The sequence below is a fragment of the Rhinatrema bivittatum genome, chromosome 3, assembly GCF_901001135.1.
Source record: "Rhinatrema bivittatum chromosome 3, aRhiBiv1.1, whole genome shotgun sequence".
Lineage (NCBI taxonomy): Eukaryota > Metazoa > Chordata > Amphibia > Gymnophiona > Rhinatrematidae > Rhinatrema > Rhinatrema bivittatum.
Genome location: NC_042617.1, coordinates 4,567,676 through 4,586,901, shown reverse-complemented (window position 1 = coordinate 4,586,901; position 19,226 = coordinate 4,567,676). Strand labels below are relative to the sequence as shown.

The window sequence follows — 19,226 nt, the reverse complement described above, 5'->3', positions numbered from 1 at the left end:
CTGGTACTGGTAAGGGTAAGGGTTGGAGTAGACCCCAAGGACGACCGGGTGGCCTCTTCTGTCTGGCAAAATTTGCACAGGTAGCAACATAGGAGAATGTGTCTTCCTTCATGTCTAAAACAAAGAAGGAGATAGTTTTGGAATGGAGAGCACCAGTCCGTAGACATACTGGTTCGGTGAGCTGGGTTACTTCACCTGGCAAGGGCTCTCCATGGATTGAAGATAGGAGTAGCGGAGACTTCATAATGGTAGTGGGAATCCGCAAGTGCGTTGGAGAATGAAATTACCTCCTGCCCCTGAGTCCACTAGGGCAAGAGTCTGATACTCCAAAGGTCCGCAGATCAAGATACAGGAAGAGAGAGTGGAGGAGAGGGGGCAGTGTTATGAGCGAGCTCCTCTGGAGGGAGGAGCTAGCCATCTGTTATGAGCGAGCTCCTCTGGAGGGAGGAGCTAGCAATCTGTTATGGTTATACTCCTATGAAGGGGAGGAGTTAGCAAGCTGTTTGGAATCTGCTCCTGTGGTGTGAGGAGTTAGCAATCTGTTATAATCTATTCCTGAGGAAGGAGAAGTTAGTAAACTGATATGCTCAGCTCCTGTAGAGGGAGTAGTAACAAACTGTAATGAATCTGTTGCTGAAGACTCCTGGTGGGAAGGAGTAGCCATCTGCTACCAGCGGAGTGCTTGGAGAGGACACTCAGCTGTAGAGGAATGTAGATAGGTGAATCCTTGGGCCGATGGCAGATGACTTCGCCCCCAGGAGGATATCCTGAGAGGGACCACCGGCTAGGCTTGAGTACGGAGACAGACACAGATAATTCTTTTATTAGACAGGTTAGTAGAACCACCAGAGGTGGCAGTAGTGAACTGATATGCCCGGCAGGGCTGAAGTCCCTCAGGTACTGGAACAACGATCCCAGGGTTGAGCTGTAGAGAAACTATAGATAGTGAGTAGACAGGGTATGCTGTGTTCATAGCCAGAACTGGATGACAGATCTCACATAAGGTCTTTAGAAAGCTCAGTAGCTGGAAAGGGTTAGGCCCTCGAGGAGCGAGTACCTGGTTCCAGGGAAAGCTCTGAGAGAGCGATGGTAACTCACAAATGTCTGTATCTGTGATAGCTTCCAGGCAGTAGAGAATCTTCAGAGTGATCAGGGACATGGGCCCTCGAGGAGCGAGTACCGGTTCCTATCGGCAATCTGAAATAAAGAAAAGAGCGAGGCCCCCGAGGAGTGGGTACCCCTGGTAAGTCCGAGGAGGCAGAGTAGCTTGGACGAATCCTTGCTAACTCAATTAGTTAGCAAATACTGAGACCTTTTATATTGGAAGCGGATGACATCAGTTCAGGGGGACGCCCCTGAGGTTTGCGCCCTTGCTGGTACATATTTCGGAGCACGCGCACGCCCTATGTCATCAGGAACATGGCGGATCCACAGCGTTGTGCCGCTCCGGGGACACCGGAGGAAGACGGCAAGAAGACGCCGCGGCAGTAACCTGTCCATCAGGCCCGGAGGGAGTCGCCACAGTGGTAAGGAGGGCGGAGTGAGGGCGTCGAGCAGCGATGGACTCAACAGGCAGTAAGACCTAAGAAGAGTCCTCCCGCAGGACTTAGATCTGCCAGTTTCCCGGACATATAGGGCATGTTTGAACAGCATGGCCAGCTTGTCCACAGTACATGCACAGCCCCAGTTTCTTCCTGGTTCTTTTCTCTTTAGCTGACAGATGGCTGCGGCCTAATTGCATTGGTTCTTCTTTGCCAGTTACTGGAACCGGAGGAACAGACCTGGGTGTGGACTTAACTCGAGTTTCACCCTGAACTGGTCTTCTGGGAGTCTTGGTCTCTTGAACCTTGTCACGAAGTCGACGATTAATCCTTATTGCCAACTTCACTAGTCTCAGGCATTTCACAAGGTCTCAGGCATTTCACAAGAAGCAAGCTCATCCTTCAGATGAGAGTTCAGTCCTTCAAAGAAGAGGGTACTCAGGCATTTAGGGTCCCAGTGTAATTCAGACGCCAGTGTCTTGAATTCAATAGTGAAGTCAGCCAAGGGTTTGTTACCTTGCTTCAGGTGAACCAAAGAAGATCCTGCAGTAGTATACCGGCAGGGTCATCAAAAACTGATCTGAACAGCTCAAAGAATCCTTCAATGTCATGTAGAATAGGATCCTCGCTGTCCCACAGCGAAGAGGCCCAAGTCAACGCTCTTCCGTCCAGGTAAGACCAAGATATAGGTGGTCTTGGCATAAGCTGTGGGGAAATGGCTAGGTTGCAGGGAGAAGTGCATGCAACACTGATTAATAAAACCTCTGCATCTCCAAACCTCCCCCGAGAAGCGTGTAGGAGCAGATAGAGGTACAATAGTCTTGACTGTCACTTCAGACAGTGTAGCTTCTTTACCTGTAGTGGTGGGTAAATTCACCTGTGTGTGCAGCAAGTTAAATGCTGTAGTCAAACTCTCCAGCGCACTCTGCTGTTCGCAGATTCGCTGGGCCAGGCCTGGAATGGCCTGCAATGCGGTGAGCTGAGCTGAATCTATGGAGTTAGCAATCTGTTATGGTTAAGCGGTGTTTGGTGGATTCCTGTGTACTGAGGCTGATGACCACGCCCACGGGAAGGAGCCCTGTGAGGCGCTGTAGTACTGGTCTAAACGCAGACGCACAAACACAAAGTTTAGTTCTTTTATTTAAAAGCTTGTAGTGTGCCACCAGAGGTGGCAGTAGTGAGGTAGTCTGAATATAGCAGTCTCAGGACCTTCGGCAGAGGGGACCCTTCTCACCCCGTTGGTAAAGGGGGATTCTGGTGTGGATTTCCCAGCAAGGCAGTACTGTGGATGAGATAGACTGATAGATTACTCACAAGATGGTTGCTTTTAATATGCGATTCCACCAGGTTGAAGAAGTTGGTAGCGGTACCAAGGCAGGGAGAGCAGGCCCTCAAGGAGCAGGTACCCAGGTTAGCAATACCCTAAAGAGCAGAGAGAGAGCTTCCAGCGGCAGCAAGGAAACGGCAGAGTAGCTTGGACCGGCTGAGACCAAGTCCTTGCTAACTCAACGAGCTAGCAACATAGTACAGGCTATATATCCGGATGACGTCAGTAGAGGGGAACGTCCCCGAGGTTGCGCCATAGCTAGAATAAAGACATGGATGGCGTGCGCATGCGCACCCTAGTAGGCCCTTGGGAGGAGCATGGCGGGAGGCAGCACCATAGCCATTCCGGGGACACTGGAGAGGTCGGCTTGTAGATGCGGCAGCAGCCATTTTTCCTAGGGATTCGGGAGGAGCCGTAAACAACATGAGGCAAACGGGGCGAAGCCGTCTAGCACTGATGGACGCAACAGTAAATCCTCTTATCTTCATTCCCCCCTGCCGTTGAAGCAGTGAGCTGCGCTGTATATATATTCAAAATGAAGTATCAGGCTTTTTTGGTTTGGGGTAGTAACCGCCGCAACAAGCAAGCTACTCCCACGCTTATTTGTGAATGCAAATCCTTTGTCCCACATTTCCTCTTGCCGTTGAAGCATAGAGCAATGTTGGAGTCGCATTAACCGTGTGTATGTTTATTGAATAAGGGTATTAATCACTAGGTAGTAGCCATCATTCCCGCAAGCCACCCCCATGCCTCTTCTCTTCATTCACATCCTCAAGACTTTATGGATCCACAGTATTTATCCCACGCCCCTTTGAAATCTTTCACAGTTCTGGTCTTCACCACTTCCTTCGGAAGGGCGTTCCAGGCATCCACCACCCTCTCCGTGAAGAAATACTTCCTGACATTGGTTCTGAGTCTTCCTCCCTGGAGTTTTAAATTGTGACCTCTGGTTCTGCTGATTTTTTTGTAATGGAAAAGGTTTGTCGTTGACTTTGGATCATTAAAACTTTTCAAGTATCTGAAAGTCTGTATCATATCACCTCTGCTCCTCCTTTCCTCCAGGGAGTACATATTTAGTTTCTTCAATCTCTCCTCATAAGTCATTCGAGAAAGACCATACACCTTTTTGGTCGCCCTTCTCTGGACCGCCTCCATCCTGTCTCTGTCCCTTCGGAGATACGGTCTCCAGAACTGAGCAGAGTACTCCAGGTGAGGCTTCACCAAGCACCTGTACAAGGGGATAATCATTTCCCTTTTCTTACTCGATATTCCTCTCTCTATGCAGCCCAGCATTCTTCTGGCTTTAGCTATCGCCTTGTTATATTGTTTCGCCGACTTTAGATCGTTAGAACTATCACCCCAAGGTCTCTCTCCTTCCAGCGTGTCCATACTGTTGCAGATCTTAGTATCATCCGCAAATAGACAAACCTTACCTTCTATCCCATCCGCGATGTCGCTCATGAAGATATTGAACAGGACCGGTCCCAACACCGACCCTTGCGGCACTCCGCTCATCACCGCTCTCTTTTACGAGTAAGTTCCATTTACCATCACACATTGTCTTCTGTCCTTCAACCAGTTTGCTATCCAGGCCACCACCTTGGCACTCACTCCCAAGCTTCTCATTTTATTCAGTAGCCTCCTGTGTGGGACCGTATCAAAAGCTTTGCTAAAATCCAAGAGGATGACATTAAACGCTCTTCCTCGATCCAATTCCTTAGTTACCCAATCAAAAAAGTCGATCAGATTTGTCTGACGTGACCTTCCTATGGTGAAACCATGCTGCTTCTGGTCCAGCAATTCAGCTGCTTGTAGATAGTTCACTATCCTTTCCTTCAGCAGTCTCCCCATTACTTTTCCCACCACCGAGGTGATGCTAAGCAGCCTGTAGTTTCCAGCCTCCTCTCTGCTCCCACTCTTTTGAAGCAGGATCACCACCACTCTTCCCCAATCACTCGGCACCACTCCAGTTTCTAGGGATCTATTGAACAGGTCAGAAAGTGGACCCGCCAGCACATCTCTGAGCTCCCTCAGTATCCTGGGATGAACCTCATCAGGCCCCATGGCTTTGCCCACTTTCAGTTTCCCCAGCTCTTCCCATACATTCTCTACTGTAAACGGAGTTTCATCTACTCCATTCCCCTCCAGTTTCTTGTTAACTAGCGTCGGTCCTTCTCCAGGGTCCTCTTTAGTGACACAGAACTGAAGTATTCGTTTAATATTTCTGCTATTTCTTCGTCTCTCTCCACACATTGATCCTTTTCACCTTTCAATTTCACTTTACCACTTTGGACTTTTCTCCTTTCACTGATGTATCTGAAAAATGTTTTGGTCACCTCGCTTTACCTCTTTGGCAATCCTTTCTTCCGCTTGCCTTTTCACTTTCTTGATTACTTTCCTTGTCTCCTTCAGTTCCACCAGATATTCTTCTTTGTGATCCTCCCTTTGGGATCTTTTATATTTCTTAAATGCTGTTCTTTTAACTTTTATTTTATCAGCCACCTCCTTTGTGAACCACACAGGTTTCATTCTCTTCTTGCTTTTCTTTACTTTTCTAACATATAGATTAGTCGCTTCAGTACTTGCTGCTTTTAGTTTGGCCCACATCTCTTGTTTTCTCCCATCCTTCTAGTTCTTCCTCCACCTCAGCAAACCCTTATCCTTTTTCTATAGATTACCCAGCCTTCAGTCTTTGGACCTCCTGAAATATCGGCCTTTTAAAAGGGGGGGTAGGGTTAACACCTTTACCATCTCAGGATACAAACTGAAAGGTATCCATTGCGTAAGAGCACAAAGAAATGATATCCCATCCGGGAAAGCAAACACAAGAAACCTACCCAAGTAGCAACTCTCTCGTTAAATATGCCAAGAACTCCCTACACTCTCCTTCAGAACCACCCATCCCCCATCTACCCCTACAATCGTTAAGTAGCCTTCTCCCCACCGTCCCAAACCCCGTGAAATCATTACTCCTTTCTCCTTCTCGCCCCTCACCCTCCTCCCAACCACATTGGGGTCTGTACCCTCCTCATGTAAGGGCAGTGCCGCCTGCAGGGCGCGCGCGGGAGGCTCGCGTAAGGGCACGTGCCGCAGGCTGGGCTCGCGCGCGGGAGGCTCGCGTAAGGGCACGTGCCGCAGGCTGGGCTCGCGCGCGGGAGGCTCGCGTAAGGGCACGTGCCGCAGGCTGGGCTCGCGCGCAGGAGGCTCGCGTAAGGGCACGTGCCGCAGGCTGGGCGCGCGCAATGGTCGGTGTTGCTCGCTGTCTTCGCGCTCTGCTGCAGCTGCTGCTTGCCGTCTCCCGGCCATGAGCGCCTCCTGTCCCCGCTGTCGGGGCCCCGTCTATTTCGGTGAGTCTTGGTCACGGCGGGTAAGAAGCCGCTTTGATAACGGCTCTTCGGGCTGTGATGCTGGGGAGATGCGGCGCGAGAGTTCTGCGGGCTCTGCAGGCTCCCGCTTGATGTAACTCTTAAGTGGGGGAGGGGGAGGGGGAAATCTCCCATCCAAAGGCAAAATGGGAATTTATTTTCTGGGACGATTTTGAAGGAATGTCATCATAGCAAAATCTTTCTAGTCAAACTTTAAAAAGCATTGCACATTAAAATGTCACTTGTTCCTGGAAAGTAATTGCGGTTGTAAAGTCAGCGGTAAAATGGCCCAGACAGGGGCGCCTGCAGCCACAGAGCGCCTGGGAAACCCTGCAATCCCTGCATGCAGGACGGCGGCGGCGCCTGGAAATCCTCCTGCAGGCACCCCCTGCACATAAAGCAGCAGCAGCACTGCCGCAGAGTAATTATTATTTCCTAGTGCGGTGCAGAACAAAATTGTTACTGAAAGATGGACTCCATACTCTTTTTGTATAACTTTTTCCCATTATGAATCCTGGCCCCCTTCACATTGCTGTCCCTTTCTCCAGGCTCAGCGACCCTCCCCAGCTCTCTCTTCCTTACTCCATGCTTGATCTTTCTTCCCCTTTGAGTCAGTCTCCCGGTTCACTTGCTACTGCCTCTCCCTTTCCTTCAACAGATTTCTCTCCCTGCCGCACCAGACTCAACCTCCTCCCTTTATGTCCCTCTTCCCCCCCCCAGGAAGCCCCCCCCCCAAGGCTTGAAACCTTCCCCAGCTCATGCTGCCCCCCCTCCCCCAGCAGAGCTTCTCTAGTTTCTCTGGGGTAGATTTTCAAATACCGGGAATAGGCGTACTTTTGCTGGCGCATCAGGCGCAAGCAAAAGTACGCTGGATTTTAGTAGATACGCGCGGCTCCGCGCGTATCTACTAAATTCATAATGGGAAAAAGTTATACAAAAAGAGTTTGGAGTCCATCTTTCAGTAACAATTTTGCCTCCCAGAGGGAGGCGTAAATCCCAGCGCGCCAGCAGGCCTCTTGCGCGCCGGGATGCGACCTGGGGGCGGGTACGGAGGGTGCGGCCACGCCCCTGGACTGCCCCGGGCCGTAAGCACGCCCCCGGACCCGCCCCAAAACGCTGTCGACACGCCCCCTAAAGGCCGTGACGACCGGGCCCGCCCCCGACACGCCCCCCTCGGAGAACCCCGGGACTTACGCGAGTCCCGGGGTCTGCGCGCGCCAGTGAGCCTATGTAAAATAGGCTCACCGGCGAGCAGGGCTCTTAAAATCCGCCCCTCTGTGTGCGCCCCTCCAGGATTGACAGAGCTCCCTTTCTTCCTATTCTCTCTCTCCACCTCTGCTCTTCTGTCAGCCCCTTTCTAGTGAGACTCTAGCGCTCTCCTCCCTTCCCTCAGGTTTGCCCTCTACCTCACTTGTACAGGCTGCACTGGACCCCCACAACTCTCTCCTTTCATTGGGCCGCGCAGGTCGAGGCAGAGGCTGCCGGCTCCTCTCAGTGCCAGCCTCCTGCTCCTCCTGCTGCTCGTTCATTTCCAGCTGACACCAGGGCTATTCCTCTCTTCTGCCCCACACAGGTCTCCCCTGCCATTGCTGCAGAGATGGATTTAGAGGTTTGCTACCCCCTAGGCACTGCTGCTGCTGTTCTTGCCCCCTCACTGGGTAAGGTCAGACAACAGTGAGCAGGAGATGAAAGACGAGAGAGTCCCGCAGTTTGCTGTAGCAGCTCAAGCATTGATTCTGTTGCAGAAACTGGAAAAAATCTGAAGCACGTTGGGAAAACCTTTACATCTTCCCTATTATAAAAATTAAGTACTTTTTAAAGCTTGTTTGTATATGTATAACTTATTGGGTGAGGAAAAGGGATCTTAACTATTAGTACAGGAAGGTGATCTCAGGGATGAGCAGAAGAGAAGGGGAGGATCAGGGATGGAAAGAGGGCTGGGAATAGGGAGAGGAGTATGAGAAGGAAAGAAGACAGGATGGGGAGGAGTCTGTTATGGAAAGAGGGCTGGGAATAGGGAGAGGAGTATGAGAAGGAAAGAAGACAGGATGGGGAGGAGTCTGTTATGGAAAGAGGGCTGGGAATAGGGAGAGGAGTATGAGAAGGAAAGAAGACAGGATGGGGAGGAGTCTGTTATGGAAAGAGGGCTGGGAATAGGGAGAGGAGTATGAGAAGGAAAGAAGACAGGATGGGGAGGAGTCTGTTATGGAAAGAGGGCTGGGAATAGGGAGAGGAGTATGAGAAGGAAAGAAGACAGGATGGGGAGGAGTCTTATGGAAAGAGGGCTGGGAATTGGGAATAGGGAGAGGAGTATGAGAAGGAAAGGACTGAGGATGGGGGAGGGGAGAGAGTACTGGGGATGGGGTGGATGAGAGATGGAAAGATCAAGGAAAGGGTGAAAATCAGGAATCTGGGATTGGGGAAGGGAGTAAGAAATGTTGGGGGGTGAGTTCCAGGATCTGGAGAGAAGGGAGGTTACAGGATCTGAGATCAAGGGGGGAGAGAATCTGAATTGCAGTAAGTGGAGGAGGGGGGGGAGGTAGATGGGGGAGATATCCCTACTGTGCTCTGGTCCTGCTCCCGCTTACATCTCCTCGCTAACCTCTCATTTTCCCATGGAAATGCAGGCTGAATTAGCCATGCTGGTCTGGGACTTCCTCCGGGCAGCCCTGGGTGGAGCTTCTCTCATACATCACAGAGCTTTGTGTCTGTGCGCCTGCATGGCTCTTCCTGCGTGATACAGACTCTCTCTCTTTTCTTCCGCGCTGTAACTCTGTGCTGTAACTCTGTGCTGTAACTCTGTGCTCTGCGCTGTAACTCTGTGCTCGGAAGAGAATGGTGTTAAGTGGAGCGCCACAAGGATCGGTGTTGGGACCGGTTCTGTTCATTATGTTTGTGAGCGACATTGCGGAAGGGATAGAAGGTAAAATTTGTCTATTTGCGGGTGATACTAAGATCTGCAACGGAAGGAGTGGAGAGAATGAGAGGTGATTTAAGGAAGCTTGATCAGTGGTCAAAGATTTGGCAGCTGGGATTCACTGCCAAGAACTGCAGAGTCTTGCATCTGGGGTGTGGGAATCCAAAACTGGTGTATGTGATGGGGGGTGAAGGGATGTTTTACATGGAGCAAGAGAGGGACCTTGGGGTGACAGTGTCTAGCAATATGAAGATAGCAAAGCAATGTGACAAGGCAATAGTTACAGCCAGAAGAATGCTGGGCTGCATAGAGAGAGGAATATCGAGTAAGAAAAGGGAAGTGATAATCCCCTTGTACAGGTCCTTGGTGAGGCCTCACCTGGAATACTGTGTTCAGTTCTGGAGACTGTATCTCTGAAGGGACAGAGACAGGATGGAGGCGGTCCAGAGAAGGGCGAACAAAATGGTGGAGGGTCTTTATCAAATGACTTGAGAGGGTGAAGGATCTAAATATGAAAACCCTGGAAGAGAGGAGGAGCAGGGGAGATAGGAGAGACCTTCAGATACCTGAGAGGTCTTAATGATGCACAATCAACAAACCTTTTCTGTTGGAAAGAAATCAGGGAAGATGACTGAGAACCAACGTCAGGAAGTATTTCTTCAGGGAGAGGGTGGTGGATGCCTGGAATGCCCTTCCGGAGGAGGTGGTGAAGATCAAAACAGTGAAAGATTTCAAAGGGTCATGGGATAAACACTGTGGATCCATAAAGGCAGAGGATGGGAAGTGAGGAAAAGAGTGCATGGGGGTGACTTGCTGGTGCGGCTGTTTCTATCCTTAACCAATAAGCCTGATACTTTTGATGCAGCTCCAACATTGCTCTCTGCTTCAACGGCAAGAGATAATGGGGACTTGGACTCAGCAACCAACAAGGGTCCTGACACTGGTCTGGGATACTGATAAGTAGGAGGGTGATCTGTGTGGCGAGGCTGATGTTACCATAAGCTTGCTGGGCAGACTGGATGGACCACTGGATGGTCCTTTTCTACCATCATTTCTGTGTTTCTATGTAAATCATTCTCTGCAAAAGCTTTACAGAATTCTGCTTTCAGTAGTTTTCTAAACTTCAGATACACTCACTCACCCCTGATTGCCACTGGTAACCCATTCCACATATCTGGCATAGCAGTGGAAAATGCCCTAGTCCTTGTTTTATGCATCCTGTTAAGTGTATCAATCAAAAAATCAACACTATATTCCAATGCTGATAGAATTACTACAGATTCTGGACTGGGCACATAATGCATAATCTTATTTCTTAAATTGTGTGAATCATCATAGACTTCTGTATGCATTGTAGCTAACAACTTAGAAGCTGTACTCTAGCACTAATTGGCAACCAGTGAAGTATTTTAAAATAAAAGGCTTCATCAAAGACCCCCGTGGTATGTTGAAAATAAACTGGACCACTGCATTCTGCACTATCGTCAAAACCATAACAACTTGGCTGGCAAGCCACATTTCCCAGCGATAGCAGGCTGAATTAGCCATGCTGTCTGGGAGCGTCGCGACCGGGTCACTAGGTGGAGTTTTCTCAGAGTACAGAGTTTTGAACTCTGTACGGCTGCGCGGTGAGGTTCCCGTGCAATTGCTGTTTTACCTCAGTCTCTTTTTTTTCCGTGAGCAGGACTGCACGCAGGGCTTTTTCTCTCTCCTCATTTCTGAAGAATTTTTCTCAATTTTTCAATTTTTTTCCCGTTTTTTTGGCAGTGATGGCTCCTAAGCCATCGGGCTTCAAATACTGTCAATGCGGGAAAATTATGTCCATAACACATGGACATAATTATTGTTATATCTGTTTGGGCCCGGAGCACGACCCAGCCTCATGTCGAGACTGTGGTCGGATGTTGCCCCGGGCCCGAAGACAACGTACTGAAAAAATCGCGTGCTTAAGATCTCCTCACTCTTTGCCGGGCCCGGCGAGGAAAGTGAAGAAAACTCAAGCCAGAAGATCGGTGTCACTGGAAGGTGCTTCAGCCAGGTTGGTACCACCACCAGGACTGCTGAAGGATGTTGAGGCCTCGACTGTTCTAAAGAAGAAGTCCCTTCATGCGCCATTCGGGTCACAGGGCTCTGTACCTGCTTGTTCCCGCTCCTCGATGCTGCAGCATTTGGAGCATGGGAAGTCAAAGCGCCCGAGGCACATCGGCGCAGAGATTGGCGCATCAACGCACGGTGCATTGGAGCACAGCGCAGGGTGCATCAGACAGTGCATTAGGAAGAGCTGTATCACCAGATGGGGCATCACATCGTGACGTTTTAAAAAGAAAGCATTCCAAACATCACAGCTCCAAACATGGCGCAATCTAAAGCTCCAACAATTGCCTCTGCACAATCTTCAATTCAAGGCCAACACCATGCCAAAAGGACATCAGAAACAAAACATCTCCAGCCGTCTGAATCCCCACGAACAGATTCTGACGTAGAAGTGGTCTCTCATTCTAACCACGACTCTTCAAGTGCAGAAGGTTCTCATTCTGATTGGTCTTCTCTTAGTCGACCTCATTCACTCCCGTCTCCCAGAACCGCGCCGACCTTCTGAGGACTTGCTTCTAGAAACACTGCCTCCACCTCCAACCCATTTCCAGCACCTTCATAGCATAGCCTCGCATCAAAAGCGGTCACAAATTTCATTGGCGTTAAATACTTTTTTCCAGGATCTGGAGGCCGCGCATCCTCAGCTTCCAATTCCATCTTCACCACCTTCTCCGGTGAAACCAATTCCTCTACGTCCAACTCAGCTGGAAGAACAGACTCCAATCCCAGATCGACCGGATTCTCCACATTCACAATGGTCTACGTCGTCGCCGTCCTCATCTACTGGATTCCCGTCAGATCCTCCCGAGGGGTTTCCAGAACCTTATTCCCCTCCCGAAGATTTATCCTACGCAAAGTTCTTCGAGAAAGTAGGATATCTATTAAATATTGAAAAGGGAAAGGTTCCCGACCCTCGTGCAGAGGTTCTAGGGATTCTAGAAATTGTTGAAATGCCACCAGAACCCACAGCTCTAACACCACATGCGGTACTAGATGCTGTTCGGCATAAGATGTGGGAGAAACCCTTTACCACCACAGCTGCGTCAAGGAAAACGGACTTAAAATACCGTATGCGAAACTCCATGAACCGAGTCCACGCTATTACCCCACAACTCCGTAGTAGTGGAATCTGCATTACTACGCATCAAAAGATCAAAACTTCATGCAAATTCACCACCGGGCAAGGACCATAAATCAATGGATGATTTCGGCCGTAAGGTGTACCACTCGTCCATGCTAGCCACTAAAATCCAGCACCATCAATTTTACATAATCCAATATCTATTTGAATGTCTCCAGAGATTATGTCCCATATGTCTAACTTCGGATAACTCCTTACCACAGCCATTTACAGACATGGAGGAAGGTCTTCGACATTTACTTCGATCTCCAGTGTACCCTGCTCTGCGGACCATTGCCGTGACCTCCCACCGAGGAACCCTCTTGTGTAACTTCTCTATGGACCCCGTGTGATGACAGTGACTGTACTTCACTTGGCACTCCCGCTCCTCGGGCAGTGCCGCTCCTATTGTATGAGACTCAAGCCATCCCGAGCTGAGTCTGACGTCAGCACCTGTGCTGTCACTCTATGGCCCGCCTCCTGGGGTCACTCCCTCTCTCTCTCCTTTTTTGGCCTCTGTTGGAAACAGGATGCTGGGCTTGATGGACTCTTGGTCTGACCCAGCATGGCAATTTCTTATGTTCTGCTAGATCCTCAGCTACAGCAATAGCAGCATGGCATGGTTGAGAGCCAGTTCAATACGTGACGATGTCCATGACAAGTTGGTTGATATACCTTGTCTTGGAGACAATCTTTTTGGTAATAAGTTTGGGGAAACTGTTACCCTTTTGAAAGAACAGAATACTGCCGTTCAGTCTTTGACATCACAGACAGACCCTTCTGCCTCTTCTAGAAGATTCTACCCTTTATTCAGAAGGCGGCCTTATGTAAGGGCACCTTTCAAACCATACGACACTTATAGAACGCAGTATTACCCCATCAGCATTACTAACCACAGGCTCATCCCTCCCGTGGATGTCTGCGCCAACCACGTACTCAAAAACAAACTCCAGCAGCTCCTCCAAAACAGACTATCTTTTTGAGCTATCCTGAGCCACCTCCACCGCAATATAGAGGGCCGACTTCAACATTTTTATGCCAGTTGGGAAGCGATTACTTCAGATCTCTGGGTACTGAACACCATAAGAGAGGGTTACCAATTAAATTTTCTAACTCTTCCACCCCTCCCTCAAGTTCCCTCTCTAAGGAATACATCAAACCACTCCCGGGACCTTCAGAAACAGTTAGTCACTCTACAGTTGCAGAACTCAATTCAAACAATCCCAATCTCATCAAAAAAATCAAGGGGTTTTTCTCCCCCTATTTTCTCATTCCAAAAATGTCTGGAGGTCTTTGACCAATCTTAGATTTGTGGAACCTCAACCACCACATCCAGAAAGAAAAATTCAAGATGACTTCGCTCAAGAGTATTCTTCCTCTTCTACAGCCCGACTGGCTATGCTCCTGAAGGATGCATATTCCCATGTACCCTTCCTCCTGGCATTACCTTTGTTTCCAAGTTCAGAACAACCACTATCAAGTCAAGTTTCTACCTTTTTGGCCTCTCCTCAGCCCCAAGGGTATTCACAAAATGTTTAGCGGTGGTAGTGGCTCATCTCAGACAGCTCTCTAAGATTTTTCCCTATCTCGACGACTGGCCTCTGATCAGACTGCCTTGAAGACTCATGCGTTCCAAACAATCAATTGTTTTCAGACATTGGGATTTATAATCAATTATGAAAAGTTCCACCTGCAACCAACACAGGCTCCCCAGTTCATTGGGGCGCTCATCAATACAGCGCAACAGAGAACTTACCTACCACGAGACAGGATTCAAACTCTGTCCTCTCTTGCTCAGCGTCTATTCAATCAACCGCATGCATCGGCATGCCAAATTCTTCAGCTGCTGGGTCATACGGCAACAGCCAACCATGTCGTCCCATACACAAGACTGCAAATGCGTCGCCTACAATGGGGCCTCAAGAATCAATGGTGGATAAAAACCAGCCATAAAAACCAGCCACCTGTCCTCTGGAGCACCATTTCAGTTGCCTCCTCACCAAATCACTCACGACTGATACATCTAGAAAGGGCTGGGGAGCCCATTTAAACGACTTAAAAACTCAAGGTCGCTGGTCTCTTCAGGAGACCAACTATCAGATCAATCTCCTGGAGCTTCGAGCCATTTGGAAAGCACGTCAAACCTTTTCTTCTCAACTTCGAGGAAAACATCTCATAGTATACACAGGCAACAGGTAGCCATGTTCTATGTAAACAAGGAAGGAGGGTCAGGTTCCTGGATACTCTGTCAGGAGGCACTTCGCATACTGACTTGGGCAATATCGAACCAAGTCTCGATACAAGCGACTTACCTTCCCGGATTAGACAATGTAACAGCAGATCGCCTCAGCAGAATTTTCCATCCACACAAATGGACCTTGAATCGGGACGTGGCATCAAGCATATTCCAACAGTGGGGCTTTCCAACCATAGACCTCTTTGCCACAGAGAGCAACCGGCAAACACAGACATTTTGCTCTATCTACCTAAGCAAACTTCTTTATGCTCCAGATGCTTTCCTCATCCCATGGACGGAGCATCTACTCTACACTTACCCTCCCATTCCACTAATATCCAAAACAATACAAAAATGCATCAGAGATGCAGCGGATGTGATCCTCATAGCCCCATCCTGGCCAAGGCAGCCATGGTATGCGTATCTCATACAACTATCAATTCGCCCACCGATTCTCCTGGAAAACCATCCCCAACTGTTAACTCAGGAAGGGGGATCCCTCCTTCATCCGATGCATCGATCCTCCATCTGACTGCATGGAGGTCGAACGGCACGTATTAAACAATCTTGGACTTCCATCTCAACTTGAGGACATTTTCATTGCATCCAGAAAACCTTCCACCAGGCGTAACTATGCTGGGAAGTGGCATCGTTACTTAGAATGGTGCAAACCAAAAAGTCTGGACCCTTACTCTACAACAGTAACACATCTCCTGGAGTACCTCCACTCTCTTTACGTAGCTGGTTTGGCATCTACTTCAGTTTGGGTGCATATCAGTGCCATTGCAGCTTTCCACCGCTCTCATAATGGCCTTCCCATTTCTAACCATCCTTTAATCTCCAGTTCCCTGTACGTACCAGGATCAGTCCAGACGGTGGGTTATGTCCCCCCGTCCAGCAGATGGAGTCAGAACAAAAAGCTCAGGGGGAGGTCCTATATAACCTCACCTCCCTTGCCTCAATCCTCAGTATCTTCTGACTCCAGCAGATGTGAGCAGGGGACTGACAAGTCCCCAGCACAGGAGCTTAGGTTTCCTAGACCTTTTTTGTCTGTTCTCTGAGGGATCAAGTAAAAAAAAAAAAAAAGTGACTTTATTTCGTAGGGCAGGTGGAAGGGCTTGCTGACAGGTCTGCTCCCTTGTCTTCCTTCCTCTGCCTTCCTTCCTTCTTTCCTTCCTTCAGGTTTTGGGGGTAAGTGTGTGAATTTTTTTTTTTGTCTTCTTGCTTTCAGGCTCACCTCGTTTAGCTGTACTCAACGTTGCTGTGGGCTGCGCCGGATCACCGGGGTGCACGTTAGTGGTGCCAATCCGCGGTCCTGCGACGTGCCATTCCCCAGGGCCGCTGGCCGCCGGGAGGTCCAATTCCCCGATGGTTCCTCCGGGTCGGGGGGGGGGGGGGGTGGTCCGTGTGCATTGGTCAGTCGGGCGCCGAGGATTTCCCCGCGTCGCTTGCCTTTTCCCCCCGGGACTCACTATGCCGCGATCAGCGGCCTGTTCGTCATGCAGCCGGCAGGGGGGTCTGCTGTCGTGGGAGGGGCTCTGCACTAGCTGCCTCCCCGAGGGGGAAGATGGCTCTCATCAGGGGACGCCACAGTCTAAGTCGCTGGTGTCAAAGCCATCTATACCATGGAATCTCAATATCATCCTTGAACAGCTAATGCTGCCTCCTTTCAAACCATTAAATTCATGCCACATAAAATACCTAACATGGAAAACGGTATTCCTAGTGGCCGTCACATCAGCACGGAGAGTAAGTGAGCTACAAGTCTTGGTTCACTATTCCCCTTATTTAGACTTTTACCATAATAAAATCATTCATCGGCCTCATCCTACTTTTCTTCCTAAGGTAGTATCTGCTTTCCACATAAATCAGTCAATTACACTGCCAATCTTCAAACCTAAACCTCATCATAATTACCGAGACAAGCTTCTGCACTCTTTAGACTGTAAAAGAGCGTTAGCTTATTACAAACAAAGGACTCAATCTCAGGGCAGACCATCACAACTGTTCCTCTCCTTTAACCCTAATAATCCAAGTCAGCCTGTCTCCAAGAGAACCATTGCTAGTTGGTTGTCCCAATGCATTCAATTCTGCTACAATAAACATTCTCTTACTTTGAACAACAAACCTAAAGCACACCAGATACGCGCAACAGTAGCATCTGTTGCGCATTTGAGAAACATTACGCTGCTGGATATCTGCAAAGCGGCAACTTGGCTTCTCTTCATACCTTCACATCTCACTACCGTATCGAACAGCAAACATCTTCCAATGCAACTCTGGGTTCGGCAGTTCTGTCAACCCTAAATAATGAATAAGACTGTCTACCTTTATTGAAGGGTAGTGTCCTCAACTCATAAAACATATTATATGGACACAACCCAGGAGCTTGGGACTCCCAGGCAGCATGGCTAATTCAGCCCTGCTATTGATGGGGGGGGAAAGCAAGTTTGCTTACTGTAAACGGTGTTTCCGTAGATAGCAGGATGAATTAGCCATGCGATCCCTTCCCACCTCCCTAGACAGCCTACAGATTCTACCAAAACGTTTCCACGTACATCTCGCTTGGCAACAAGAGACTGAGGTAACAAGGCAATTTCGCAGGAAGCTCACCGCGCAGCCGTACAGACTTCAAAACTCTGTACTAACTGAGAAAACTCCGCCTACTGACAGGTCGCGAGGCGCTCCCAGACAGCATGGCTAATTCATCCTGCTATCTACGGAAACACTGTTTACGGTAAGCAAACTTGCTTGTATTGACTGATTTGTAAAGTGTAAAAAGACAACTTACTGAGTATAACACGACTGATAACGAATTGAAAATTACAGGTTATAATCCATCATAGCACCCTAGTTAACCTAGTACGTACTCATTATTGTGTCGATCTAGAATATGTATTTAATATTGTGATGAACTTGATTATGTAAAAACTAGCCTTTAAGCCCGTAACAACGGGCTACATTACATTTTTTTTTTCAGTCCATTTTCGAACACAGCACCCTCCTACACTTTTTCTCCCTCACTCCCCCTTCCCCTCGTTCACTCCTCCCCTTCCCTCCACTCAGTCTTATTCACCCTCTGTCTCCCACTGCCTCCTTCCCTCAGTCACTCCCCACCCCCTCTCCCTCAGCCCTCCTCCACTTCCTTTTTCTCTGCTCCACAACTTCTTACCCTTCCACTTACTCACATCCCTGTCTCTCACCTCTCCCTCATTCTCCCTCTCCCCTCACTCTTCCCCACCCCCTCCCACTCAGTCCCTCTCCCTCAGTCCCTCCCTCTCACTCCCTCCCTCTCACTCAGTCCCTCCCTCCCTCTCACTCAGTCCCTCCCTCCCTCTCACTCAGTCCGTCCCTCTCACTCAGTCTGTCCCTCGCTACTAGTCGCCGCCCGCCGCCGCAGCTGCCGTTCGCTGCCGCCATGTTTTTTTTTTTTCACGTATGCTTGCCCGCACATGCGCAGTAGAGCTGCTCTCTACTGCGCATGTGCGGCACGTCAGTCCGGGCTCCCTTTCAGGTATGATATGACCTCTATGCATATGCCACTGCACTGTTCTGTTGCATGAATGCTGACCCGTAAAGGGGTAGATTTTTAAAAGAAGCGCGCACGCATGGTCGCATCAATTTTATAACATGCGCATGCATGCCGGATTTTAAAATCCGCATGTGTGGGCCGCACGCATTGGGGGGGTGGGGTGGGGTGAATTTTAGTAAACTGTGCGGTGACGCAATCGGGCCTTTCCCAGTTCCCTCCCGGGCTGTTCCAATTAAGGAGTGTACTGGGAGGGAAGTTTCCTATCCCTAACCCTACTCTTTCTACTTCCTTCCCCTCTTCACCCCAACCCCTAACCTAATCCTAACTTCCCCAAAACAGCAGCCTGCCCCCTTTTTTCAGGGCCTGGCACTTGTGTATGTATCAGGACTTACGCACGTGGCCAGGCCCCTTTGAAAATGCACGCAATGTGTGAAGGGCCCTGCCATGCACGTAAGTCCCGATTCCCTTTAAAAATTCGCCCTTATGGGAATATTGACCCAGAATCTGAACACTGATTTTGTAAACCGTTGTGATCTCATTTTGGAACGATGATATATAAAACTCATAAATAAATAAATAAATATATTACTTAGTAACTTGCGTGTGTGTTCCTTGGTCTTTGTACTTTTCGAAAGAGCAAACAACCTAATGTTTACTGGTCCATTCATTTTATAGTCCTCCATCATATTTCATATCAGCCATCTGATCTGCAAGCTGGAGTACTAACCTCTTTAGGTACTTTGATGTGCTTTGTATTCCCCTCTCCTCACTCAGCAATTTACAGCGTTACGTCCTTAATTTATAACTCAAAAGGGCCTGTGATGTACACCATTTTGATATCCTTTGGATTCTTTATAACCCATGTCTTCCTTTGGGGATGTGGCCTTCAGAATTGAATACCATACATCAGACTAGATTTCACCAATGATTTGTACAGAGCTATTACCAGCTTTTTATTTATTTTTTCCTGCCTGTATAGCCTTGCATTCAAGGTGCTCTACTTACTGCCGCCTTACTTTAATCTGCGTGGGACAGTCTAGTATGGTCACCTCCCCATCTTTCTCCTGTCTGTTACAAGTAGGAACTGATGTAGC

At 49.0% G+C, this 19,226-nt stretch overlaps 1 protein-coding gene across 2 annotated transcripts in view; it reads left to right on the top strand.

Moving 5' to 3' along the window:
- The first annotated feature begins 6,008 nt into the window (after window positions 1-6,008).
- CRIP3 (cysteine rich protein 3) overlaps window positions 6,009-19,226 on the top strand; it is a 94,727-nt gene continuing 81,509 nt past the window's right edge. The window contains exon 1 of one of the 2 annotated variants that reach the window (XM_029592824.1): window positions 6,009-6,215. In XM_029592824.1, the coding sequence (XP_029448684.1) occupies window positions 6,173-6,215 (43 nt within the window). In that variant the 5' untranslated portion in view covers window positions 6,009-6,172. The remainder of the gene's footprint in view (window positions 6,216-19,226) is intronic. The other variant, XM_029592823.1, reaches the window with a different exon arrangement.